A 13,095-nucleotide genomic window follows, 5' to 3' on the forward strand; every position below is an offset into this window, starting at 1 on the left:
ACAGTAATTCTGAACAAGTGACTCAATTCTGGCCGCACACCAAGATCAATTGTTGTTCAGTCGCTAAGTCATGTCTAACTCTTTGTGACCTCATGGGCTGCAGCCCGCCAGGCTTCCCTGTCCTTCACCATCTCCCAGAGTTTGCTCAAACTCATGTCCATGGAGTTGCTGATGCCATCCAACCATCTCAGTTGGGGGGTCTTTAAAAATCGAATGCCCAGGCTGAACTGCAGACCGCCAAAATATAGAATCAGTGAATGGGATCCAAGCATCGGTATTTTAAAAAACTCTCCAGGTGATTCCAACATGTAATCAAGGTTGAGGGGTACTAGCTTAAGCTGTCTTCAACACTACACTCTAAATAAAGACACTCTGGCCTGAAATGAATCTTCTCTTCCTTAGGCTGTGACTTTCAGCCATCTCATTAGGGCAGACACTGTGAGGCAACTGGCAGTCATTACTAAACCCTGGAGAGGAGTGGTATCCAAAACCACCTGGGAAGACTTGGTGGCTCAAAGGCCATGGTGGGCTTGAATTGGTTCCTTTCATGTTTTTAAAAGTATGTGTGTGTGTGCTAAGATGCTTCAGTTGTGTCCAACTCTTTGAGACCCTATGGACGATAGCCCACCAGGCTCCTCTGTCCATGGGATTCTCTAGGCAATAATACTGGAGTGGGCTGTTATGCCCTCCTCCAGGAGATCTTCCAAACCTAGGGATTGAACCCACTTCTCTTAAGTCTCCTGCATTGGCAGGTGGGTTCTTTACCACTAGCACCACGTGGGAAGCCCCTTTAAAAGTATAACAGATAGATAAATTGGAATTCATCAATATTAAAAACATTTGTGCTTCCAAGGACACTAACAAGAAAATGAAAAGACAATCACAGAGTGGGAGAACCATAAGCCCAGTAATTGTACTTTTGGGTGTTTTTTTCAGAGAAATGAAAACTTTGTTCACACAAGAAGCTGTACATGAGTGTTCATAGCAGCTTTATATGTAATAGCCTCAAACAGAAACAACCCAGAGTCTTTCACTGAGTCTGTGTTAAATAAATTTTGGTATAACCATGCCATGGAACGGTACTCAGCAATAAAATAGAATGAGCTACTGATATAAATATCTGGATGAATCTTCAGATGACTATGCTGAAAAATTATGCTGTGAAAAGAGTCAATCTCAAAAGGTTACATACTGTATTATTCCATTTACATGCCATTCTCGAAGTGACAAATTTAGAGAAATGGAGAATAAATTAGTGGTTTCAAGGTGTTAATGAGGTGAGTGAGCGCTAAGTAGGTATGGTTGTAAAAAGGCAAGAAGAACACTTGTGGGGATGGAAATGTTCTGTTTGTTAACTGGGTCAGTGTTAATATCCTGATACTATATCACAGTTTTGCAAGATGTCACCAATGAGAGAAACTAGATAAAGGGTAAATGGGAACTCGTATTATTTCTTAAAACTTGTAGATTCAAAACTGTGAATCTATAACTTTGTCTTGAAAGTTTGATTTAAAAAAAAAACAATAGGAATGAATTTAGAGAAAACACATATTGTGTTGAACCAATTTTGCCTTGAGGGAATTTATCTGTTAAACTGTAACCAAATACATCTGTATAGTGCAAAGCATTGTTTTAAGAATTAAAAAACTGCTATGACTTCTCCAAATTGGTGAATCCAGGAATGTCATTTTCAGATAACACAGGTTCCCTTCTGATGGCAAGATGAGAGGTACTACATGACTTCCTCTTCTCCTGAGTTACTTCTCCTAAGTTAGCAGTAACATAAATGATAAGAGGAGAAGATGGACGTTGAAGAATTGGAATTTACCTGGTTCATCAGCCTTCTCAGTTCCTGATGTCTGTTTATGTAGAGAGCCCCAAGTCTAACCAAATGAAGTGAAGTGTGAGGAGTGACAGACTCGGATAGGCACAAACACTGTGCAGGCCCCCCTTTCAGGTATTTGTTCTCACAATCAGAGAACATCAGCTTTACTGGCAGCAGACTCCCCCTGAAGATCCCCAGACGCTTATTCTGTGGCTATGGACCAGGAATCTGCATTTTTAGCAGTTTCCCCTGGTGAAAGCAGACTTTCTGAGCACTGCCATGAGGGATGCTGATAGCTGAGCTGGATCTGTACTGCCCAAGAGCTGACCGCAGTCCTGCATAAAAACAATAGGCTTTAGTCATCTTCCCTTAAGGACATTAAAGGGATTCTTCTAGTTCAAGAGCTTATAAAGAGGATTACAGGAGGAAGTGCTGAGATTGGAACTCATGCTGAGGAATGGATGCGATTTGGATGCTTAGTTGTAGAGGAGAGAAGAAAAACGGCAGCAGCGGCACTGTGCTGGTGAGACCCCGGCTTAGGGGGTGCTTGGGGGTGATTCTGAGGGAAAGGGGCCCTGCCAGCTCTGTGGTGGGGAGCAGTGGGAGGAACATGCTGTGATTTTGCTTTTTACCCTTATGAGGACCAGGGTGCACTCAGGACTCAAAGATTGCACCAGGCAGAGAAAATGAATTACCAACAATGTATCAATGCTATCTGACAATACACAGTCTGTTTGAAGCTGCCATTGTTGCCTCAAGGCTGGGCAGAAGGTTCCATGTAAAGCAGAGACTCAGCATTTTATCTCTTTCTGCTGCCACGGCTGCTTTCTCCACCTCTCCTCTCCCAGATCTGCTTCTGGTCCTCCCAGCTGCCAACCTTGTTGGTGACCTCCTTTCCACCTGTGTCTGCTCTCCCTGGTCTGTTTCTTGGCTATGATTTGGCTTAGCACAGTAATATTTCTGATGATTTGCTTCTGCTGCTTTGCCTCTGGACCTCTCAAGTGTATACTCACTCCAGCTCAGCACTTCTCTGGGAACCTCCCAACTCAGTGTGACCTGATTGGAGATGCCCTGCCCAGTAAGATGCCCCATCCGCTGGCCAAACCCGTGAGAAGGTGATATTAACTATAATGCCACTGATGAGGCATTGGCTAGAAGTGGCCATAGCAACGCTTCTTCTGCCTCTTCTTTCCTTTTTCCTGTCCTAGCTTGGTCTTTTGTGTTGGATGTCCCATGTGTGCGTGTTAAGTCACTTCAGTTGTGTCCTACTCTTTGTGACCCCATGAACTGTAGCCCGCCAGGCTCCTCTGTCCATGGGATTCTCCAGGCAAGAATATTGGAGTGGGTTGCCATTTCCTTCTCCAGGGGATCTCCCCAACCCAGGGACTACACCCAAGTCTCTTAAATCTCCTGCACTGGCAGGCAGGTTCTTTAAAACTAGCGCCACCTGGGAAGCCCTTGAATATCCCATATTTGTCCCTTTTCGCACTTGTCATAGTCCCCGCTGGCTAGTTATAGGACTAGTTAAGGAATGGCAAGTGGGTCTCTTCTCATATACCAATTCTAGTCAGTTGTTAATGAATCAGTTAGTATAGCATTTAAAAGACAGCATCTGATAGTCTAGCTCCGGGGACCGTTAACCAGTCAGTCATGCCTGTCTTGGTTGAGGATATGGGTAGAGTCTTACTCTTGAAGAGATTGATATCTTTGGACTAAATGATTTCTTCTTTCCTTTGGGGCTGATATATTAACTGCAACTGCTTCATAGTATCTCTTTGCACTCCTTTACTAAAACCCTGCTCTTTTAATAAAGAAACTATTTTGAATGCATTAGCATTTTCCATTCATATTTACTATGAAAATATATGCAAAATAGAAACTGCAGGAACTGTCTTTTCTCCAAAGAGAATACACTCCTCAGGTGCCTTTGGCAGAATCCATTTGGCAGTTATAGTTTTGGAACTGGATGTCTTCTGAGCTTTAGGTTGGAAAAGGAGTAAGCTTCTGGGGTGAACGACATCAGAAAAACTGTCCCCCATTATCTGCAAGCCCTTCCCTCTATGGCTGTTTCTTATCTTTCATTATCAAATGTCATAGTTACTAGTCTCTCATAACAAAATGTTGCCTCTGTCTTATGTGAGTGAAAGTTGCTCAGTTGTGTCCAACTCTTTGCAACCCCATAGACTAGCTCAATAGGTTCCTCTGTCCATGGAATTCTCTAGGCAAGAATACTGGAGTGGGTTGCCATTTCCTTCTCCAGGGGATCTTCCCAACCCAGGGATGGAACTCATGTCTCCTGCATTGCAGGCAGCTTCCTTCCCATCTGAAACACTTGGAATGTAAACACCCAGTCATGGGGGTCAGCACACAGAAGTACAGTCCTCCTTCTTGATGCAAAATTGCAGCATTAGGGCAATTCCACTGCAGAGCATTCCTACCTATATGTGTTCTTTCCTACAGAGTATCATCTTCAGACAGGAGCACTGACTCAACTTACCTTGTAATGGAAGAGAAACAACCCGCAGAACAAGCTGTACAGATCTGCGGTGAGCAGGGAGAGGTTGACCGACGTGGCGCTGGTTTTCTTTATGACCACGGGCATGAAGCTGTAGAGACCAAACATGCAGGCACTAAAGCCGACGTAGAGCAGTCCTGGAGGCAGAGGAAAGACAGGTGACATCATAGCCTCCTCCAGGGCCTCAGTGGAGCTACAGTGGGTGAAAGGGCACAGCACCCTCCTCCATTTCACTCTCACACAGAAGTTTTCCTTTCACTCTATCAACTGATGTTTTTTATTGGGTAATACACAGCTAAAACATAAAATCAGAAGTGAGAACCTGCATGTGGAGCAAGAACTATATGCTTCTCACACACATCTGATGTTTCGCCTCTGCTTTGAAGGAGAGTGGCTACAATCAGAAATAGGGTCAAGGCTTCTAAATTCTATTTCTGGTTGTGCTGTAATTACTTTCTTGTACCCATGTCTTTTAACACTTTTTTCACTTCTTTTTTATTTGCAACATAGGAACAAAACTACATGGTACTATGTATTGCTCACAACAATGAATAACAGCATAATCCTTAAAATGAAAGTGCTTACATGTCAAAGAGATGTGGACTAAGTCAGAGTACTGAACTAAAGTCCTAACTGTGTGACCTCAGATAGATCACTTCACATAAGCTGTCAGTTTCTTCCAGATTTCTGAATCCTGCTTAGCACTACTCCTGAGACCAGAGTCCTACTCCACCATCACTTCTCCTAGCATATGTGGGCTCTCACACATAGGCTCTGCTCTTTTATAAATAGGTAAATGCTTTGCAGGCCGTCAAATAATTAGGTTTGCAAAACAGAAAGGTTAAAAAAAAAATGCCCTTTTGCTACATGATTAGCTTCTCAAACTCTGAAATTCTCTCTCGCTCTAATTATAACTCAATACACAATTGTTAATACTAACCCCATAAGTCTATAATTTTGTTCAGTCCAAAGCAGAAGATTATGGCTAAATCTATGCTTTGGTTCTTCATTTCCTCAATGTTGATACAACACAAATGCAGAAAAATTATGCTCGTTTCTCTACCTTAAAAGAATAAGGCATAGAATAAGCACAAGTATTACAACTCAGTGGATCTTTGGGCATTTTTATATAATATTAAATAAAAGATCCAACCTATCCAAGGGAACCTTGATGACATGTCTGGTTTAGGCTGTAGGCAGATCACTTCTTTGAATCTTGTGAATTTTGGAATATTTGGCAGGTACTGGACACCCAGTCCCTTTGACCATGAAGAACAGAGATCCCTCCAAAGGGAAATTTGGTTTTCCCACATGGAAATTCTTTAAGGTCACAAATTATTATTCTACATGTTTCTGATATTAAGTTTAAGGGTAGCCATGTCACATCCATATAAAAATACTAAGTAAGCAAACTCAGTGCAACAGCCCCCTCTAGTGTGGTGGAAATTCCCTAAGAGGAAACTAGAATAATCACTTTTCTATTAATTGTTCCGTAAATTATACAAGTCCTCTTGTGGAAATTCTGTCACAGTTGTGTCAGATGGCTTTTGACTCTCTGTCTGAAGTTTTAATTCCCTAAAATTGGTCAATTTTCCTGTACTTGGGTTTCATGCTATTTATAATTCATCTTCCTTTTAAACAAGTTACTAAAAAGTCAATATTAAATAACCTATGATTAATACATGAAAAGACATAAAAATTAATTCAGTATTCCTTTAAGGAATCTGAGATGAACAAACTAGACTAGGGATAAGATATACCCTTAAATTAATCTACTAAAAGTAATCAAACTTGATTAAAATATAGTCCAGGAACCAGAGGCTCCCCCCCCACTACTTTTTAAAATTTAGATTATACATGACTGGGTTAGGCAGTTCAACAATCCCACCCTCCCATCACCTGACCTAGTGCTGATATACTGTGAACTCTCACATGTGAGATCTGATGTTGTATATTCAATTATTCAACCATGTATTCACTGCATACCTACTGTGTTCTAGGAACTCTGCTATGGGCTAGCATGCAATGAAAAAAAGGATAGACAAGAAGCTTAGAACTGATATTAGTGCTATGAAGCAAGAAAAGGGTTGCTTATGGGGAATTACAGGGGTATTGCTTTAGGAAAGGTGGAAGTAGCATTGACCTTAGATGCTGAAGGACTAGAAGGAGATGGCCAGGGGAAAAATAATTTAGGCAGGGAGACGTACAAATGAAAAGACCCTAATGGTTTCCAGGAGCTGCAAGAGGCCAGAATATCTGAGCAGGATGAACCGACAGGCAGTGATAAGAGAGGAGACCGGAAAATTAGGCAGGGGGTGGATTATGTGGGGGGCGCCTTGTAGGTCTTGGAAGGAAGTCGACATCTTATTCTAGTTGTAGTGGGAAGCCATTGAGGAATTTGTAGCAGAAGGCTAACTTGTAGTCTGATCTACCTTTCTAAAAGATGGCTTTAGACATGCATGGAGAAGGGACTGAAGGAGAGCAGCTCAGAGGAGACCAGTGAGGAGTACAGGGTCTCAGTCCAGGCAAGAGATGCTGGTGGGTTTTGCTCAGAGTGGAAGTGGAGATGAAGGGAAGTGGCTGGTTTATGAAGGTTCAACATGCCCTGCTGGTAGACTGGATGTGTTGCTGCTGTTGTTTAGTTGCTAAGTTGTGCCTGACTGTTTTGTGACCCCATAGCCTGCCAGGCTCCTCTATCCATGGGATTTCTCAGCAAGAATACTGGCTTGGGTTGCTGTTTCCTCCTCCAAGGGATCTTCCTGACCCAGAGATTGAACCCAAGTCTTCTGCACTGCATTGCATAGTCTTGCAGGCAGACTCTTCATTGCTGAGCCACTGGGGTAGCCTAAAATCTTTCTACTCAATTTTACAACCTTTCAGAGTAGCTGTTCAGAACCATTTGTGTTCTCCCAAGACTTTCCTGGTGGTCCAGACTGGATGTATGTAGTGAGAAAAAGGACAGCATCAGAGATACCCATGGGTTCGTGTGGTGGTGGTAGTTTGGTCCGTTAAGTCATGTCCGACTCTTGCGACCCCATGGACTGTAGCTTGACAGGCTCCTCTGTCCATGGGATTCTCCAGGGAAGAACAACTGGAGTGAGTTGCCATTTCCTTCTCCAGGGGATCTTCTCCAACTGGGAATCGAACCTGGGTCTCCTGCATTGTAGGCAGATTCTTTACGAACTGACCTACAGTGGGTTCATGTGGATTCTGGCTAATTAGAAATTGACACTGGATTATGACACCATTTACTGAGTTGCAGAGGACTGGGTTTTCAGGGGAAATAAAAAGCTCCATTTTGAACATGTTAAATTTGAGATGCTGGTGCATCATCCAGAAAGATTTGTCCAGTGGATTTATAATTGGTTTTTCTGAGAGAAGAGTGTGACTTTACAAGCAAACTGATGAGCCAAGGAGTGGAGGAAAACAGACACAGCAGAGTTCACTCTACTCATCAGGCTACCTTGAGATTCTCCGAGCTTAAACACTTAAACATCCTAAACTTATTCTTTAAAAATGCAGAAATTAAATTTAGGGGGATGGGAGTAAAATACAGACACCATCACATTTAATCACTTTGCTGGGTCCACCAGCGTTTCTGTGTGTGGATATCCAGGCAGCCAAATGAACACAAGATTGAGAGCAGGCATGTTGTGTTGCTGCAATTTGCTGATTTTTTGTTCTCAGATAAAAAATTAACTAGTTAATGGACATTAGCGATGCATCCAAAGGCCCAACTTGCTGTCCTTATGGGATTTTTCAAGCACTCGATCGACAGGATCAAACAAACTGAATTCCTTTTGACTAACAAACACATGGTGGGTACAATAACTACATTTTCAGACAAAGTATATGGATGATCGTTTCTTTTTGGAAATGTTTTCCCTCTCACTAAAGACAGGATTTGGTAACTCTTGTCCTCATACACTAAAGAGACTTAAGCTAGAGAAACTGGGAAGAATGCCATCAACTAAGACTGACTAAGTACTTGCTGTGTGTCACGTACTTTATGTACATTAATCTCCACAGCAGTGTAACACCATGGCTATTGTTGTCCTCTTTGCACACGTGAGGAAACAGGCTCATAGAGTGTATCGGTTAATAAACACAGTCCACAGCAGGTTCAACAGAGGAAATACAGTATGGGGTACAAGTTATAAAGGAGTTTGAATGGGAGGTGGGGAAAGATGGATGGTAATACAACCCAGACGTTAGCAACGGCAGTAAATTATTCATATCCCTGGGGCCAGAGAGGTCCAGGGAGGAGGCCATGTTATCAGAGGTCAGAAGTCAGGGAGGCCCAGCAAAGGTGTAATCAGAGGACACTTGGCCACTTCTAGAGACTTGACCTGAAACAGGGAGACACATCCTGGTCCCTTGCTTCCTCCCACCCTCCAGTCTCCTTCTACGGCCTCCCAGTGGCCAATCTAGCTGAAGTCAATTAACATGCCAGCCTGGGAGGCATTGTTTGCATGGGTCAGTCTCTGCAGTGCAGAGCAGAGTAAGGGTAAGAAACAAATCTGTGAGTAGATAGGCAAAAGACAAGCTGATAGAGGTCGAGTAGCTCACCTTCAGGTCACTCAGGCTGCCTGACTTTAAATTCTGAGTGCATACCACTAACCTATATTGTTTAATTATTATGAAGAGAAATAGGACTTGGATGAAGCATTCTATTTGACTGTAATGAGCATCTCATTTTATATGGGATATATACACAATGCATTGTAATGCATGATATATCATGTGATATGGGATATACGTGTTTATTTGTAATGGATATTGTATATACTTGCATATAGTATATGTCTATGTTTGCTGCATATATTTTATCTCATCATTTTCTTTGGGATCCTACTGGTATTCTTTCACTTTCCTTTGACTAGATTAGATTTTTAAAATATCATTTTTAATTCTTAAAAATAAAGGCTAGGTAAGATGATATCAGGACATATGTACTAAGGCGCCAGGCTGGGGGGCTGGCTCAGAGGGTGCAATTAGTCCCACCACAGGCAGCCATGAGCCCAGTGAAGTGGCTTCAGTTCCCCAGCCTCCAGTTCAGCATCAGTAAAAAGAAAAGCTATACTATTCTTAATGATATTTAAAGTTTTTTCTGCTTTGTGGTCCCATTACTGCATCTTCAGAGAAAGGTCAAATCTCTTGTTTTGGCCTCCAGGACAAAATCAAAACCAAAGCAATCTTTGCCCATGGCAAGAAAAGTGAAGCCCCAGGGGCTTCTCTCGTAGCTCAGTCAGTAAAGAATCTGCCTGCAATGCAGGAGACCTAGGTTCGATTCCTGGGTCTGGAAGATCCCCTGGAGAAGGAAATAACAACCCACTCCAGTATTCTTGCCTGGAGAATCCCATGGACAGAGGAGCCAGGCAGGGTATAGTCCATGGGGTCGCAAGAGTCAGACATGACTTAGCAACTATACCGCCACCACCACCAGCACACCACAAATCGGTACTGGGTGACCCGCCTCTCACGTTCCCTTCCTTTGACAGCAGACTTGCACATCAGCTAACACTTGTCCTTCAACACAATGGCAAATGGGATAAAGGGAATGCTTAAGCGAGTTATTAGATTTCTCACATGCCTGCTCCACTGGAGACCATGTTAGTCCTATAAGGTCCTACATTTCACTTGAGTTTCATGATTACATAAACAGCTCCAGTCTTTCTGTTCAGGAGAGTAAAATAAGGAAATAAAAACAAACAACATCAAAGACTGTTATTGTCTTGCTTTTAATTACTCTTTGTATCTTGCAATTGGCCAATGCTATTAGAAAGTAACAGAAGCTGTAAAAAAATGCTTTCTGAATCCAGAAAATATGAAACATGTTTATTATCCCATTTGATCCATAGAACAAAAAATGTTTTTACTTTGGTAAAATGGCAACCACAGGAGCTGTGCAAGAGGCTGTGATGGGATCACTGATGGGAGATAAAGAGAGTCTTGGATCTTGGTCTGTCAACTAAGGCACACTGATCAGAGCTTGGCAGTCTAGGGTGATTTCCTACGGCATGTGCTCAGGCCTTGATGGGAGCTCCATCCCCCTGGGTGTCTCCCTGCCTCCAGGGCCCATGAGTTGCTGTAGCTGCTATGCCATCTCCTGGTTTCCCAGAAAGAAATGTCAAAGCCAAGCCTAAGCCCCGTGCCCTGTTTCCACTGTTTTCCTTTTTTTCTACATTTTTGTAAGTTGAGAGACAGCAAGACAAGCCCGTCTCCTTGGCTTGTCATTCATTCATTCACTCATTTAAAAAACACTTGTTCATTAAATTTTATGTGCCTGGAACTGAGCTAAGCACTAGAAGCTTGTAGTAGGTCGGGATGAGGTAGGAGGACAAAGATGACCCTTATCCACGCTTCAGAAAGAAAAGATGAATATTTGGTTCCTTTTCTAGACCATTAGAGACTCATTCCAATCAGGAAAATTAAACAAATGGCTTTATAATGTGTTCCTTTTACACAGCCCTTCATCATCTTGGACCACAGGGAACTGACATTTTCATGGCAATACGAGGGCTCAATGTGCTCTGATGACACATTTAACTAACACTGAATTATAACAGAGCCTTGGTGGACATGCACATGACATCTGCATAATTGGAGGACAAATTATTTTTTATTAGTGCTACTACTATTAATATAAAGTTAATTTATACTCATGGACCACTGCATGTGAAGTGTTACCAAGCACAGCTAACATTCTGGCTCTGAGACTCACAGAGGCCAATGAGGCTGTAACCTGCAGCTGGCTTCCCTTCTCAGCCTCCTTCCTCTCCTCCCTACAATCCCTTCTCTTTATTGACTTTCATTTAATTGTGTCATTTTACAGCAAAACTCGAGAGAAATTAAACAGCCGGACTGTGACAGACACAAGGTCTGGGGAGCCCTTGAAGTCACTAGAGAGAACCCCAGGGGAGTGGGGCATAGTTCTGTAGTGCCTGCTATGTCTTCAGAGGGAATCTGTCAGCAGCAAGTCAACCCTGGATGCTTCAGGGTCAGAGGCAGGTAAATGGTACAGGGAGCTTTCTGTCTCTGTTGTCCTTGTTCAGAGAAGCAGAATTTGACGGGAGCCATTCCCTTGTAGCTCAGTCGGTAAAGGATCTGCCTGTAATGCAGGAGACCTGAGTTTGTATTCCTAGGTTCGGGAAGATCCCCCGGAGAAGGAAATGGCAACTCACTCCAGTATTCTTGCCTGGAGAATCCCCATGGACAGAGGAGCCTGGCAGGCTACAGTCCATGGGGTCATAAGAGTCAGACATGACTTAGCAACTAAACCACCACCACCACCACCATTAGTTCTATGAAAGCACACGTAAGCTGGGGATGGCTCGAACAGTCCGCTTCGGGGTAGCGAACCACCTGTATTTTCACGTCCCATTTGCATTCATTGGGCAGGCATTTTCCAAGCACCCCCATAAGCCAACCTCCGTGCTCGGTGCTGGAACCCAAGTGTCTTGGTATGGACACTGAGGGGAGGTTTCAGGGCTCCCTCCCTGACATTTGAAGGTGTGAAATGTCAGTCCCTTCCAAGGCTTGCTGAGTGATCATTATCAGAGCATCACCTAGGATCTTAACTCCTTGTCCTGATTTTTTTTAAGAGAAAAGTGACTTTCGAAACAGGTGGCACATAGCTGCCCTGGATGACTGTGAAGTAGCTCAAAGCGTGTCTGGTGTTTTCCACTGAGTCCATTTGGAGATCAATTAACCGTGTCTTTTGAGCAAACTGCTCCCTTCTGAAAAGGTTTTTATGGGTTCAGAATGCCCATTACATTGTTTTCTTTTGTGCCTTTTTGTTAAGTTCAGTTTTTGTTTTTCCTTTAGTAAAGTGTCCCTTTTAATGATTGCATCAGTTCTGTGTTTCTCAGCTGGAGCAAATTGCTGTCATTTATGTCCCACCAGCACATCGGGGCATTTTTCTTTCTGGTTGGTCTTTAACCTAAAAACACACTTCTGTGTCTACACTAATGGCATCTTGATGATGATCATGGGCAGAGGCTCACTTAAGAAACATTATGAATCATACAGTTCAGTCTCCTCTAGCGGGTGAGAGTCCCGAAAGTGACAAGGGGGGTTTCATTTTCTTTTGTCCCCTGCAGTCTAAGTCTTTTCCCGGTTGGTGCCTCAGCACCACCCCAGTCACTCTCCAAAGGTTATTTTTCTGGTTTACTAAAAACAGCATCTCAGGTGAGCAAACCCCTTACCTATTTGCCAGTCCCAGGGCACCTTCAACAGCTCCTTGTGCTCCATTATAGCTCTGTGGATTGAAAGAAAGCAGAGCTGATGAGCAATGCGGCCTACTTTTTTTGTTGTTGTTGTTCACTAACCAGATTTATACAAATCGTGAAGCAATCAATTGAATTCCAAAAATAACTGTGGCTCAGCGCAAGATTGGTTCCCGCAGACCCACCACCGTCCTTCTCATCCAGTCTGCCTCTAGCTTTTACTTCTCGCTCAGATGCTTTCTCAAAAGTACATGGCGAGGTTTGAAAATTTCTGGGCTTGCGAGTTTAATCAGTTTTCTGATTGAGCACTCTCCAGGGCCGTGTTTCTCAAACATCAATGTACAAAAATACCACCTGGAGAAGATGTTAAAAAAAGTTTCCTGGGGACTTCCCTGGGGGTCCAGTGGTTAAGAATCTGCCGTGTAATGCGAAGGATGCAAGTTCAATCCCTGGCCAGGGAATCAAGATCCCACATACAACTGAGCCCATGTGCCACAATGAAGACCCAACGCAGCCAAAATTAAAAT

At 43.1% G+C, this 13,095-nt stretch overlaps 1 protein-coding gene across 1 annotated transcript in view; it reads right to left on the reverse strand.

The window, feature by feature from the left end:
- Nucleotides 1-13,095, reverse strand: part of SLC35F1 (solute carrier family 35 member F1) — a 425,474-nt gene that overhangs the window by 35,153 nt on the left and 377,226 nt on the right. The window contains exons 6-7 of the mRNA XM_081530916.1: nt 12,548-12,600; nt 4,323-4,477 (exon numbers count right to left, since the gene is read on the reverse strand). Coding sequence (XP_081387042.1) covers nt 4,323-4,477; nt 12,548-12,600 — 208 coding nt within the window. The remainder of the gene's footprint in view (nt 1-4,322; nt 4,478-12,547; nt 12,601-13,095) is intronic.

This window comes from Giraffa tippelskirchi, chromosome 9 (assembly GCF_054371585.1).
Source record: "Giraffa tippelskirchi isolate mGirTip1 chromosome 9, T2T-mGirTip1v1.2.pri, whole genome shotgun sequence".
In the NCBI taxonomy this organism is placed as follows: domain Eukaryota; kingdom Metazoa; phylum Chordata; class Mammalia; order Artiodactyla; family Giraffidae; genus Giraffa; species Giraffa tippelskirchi.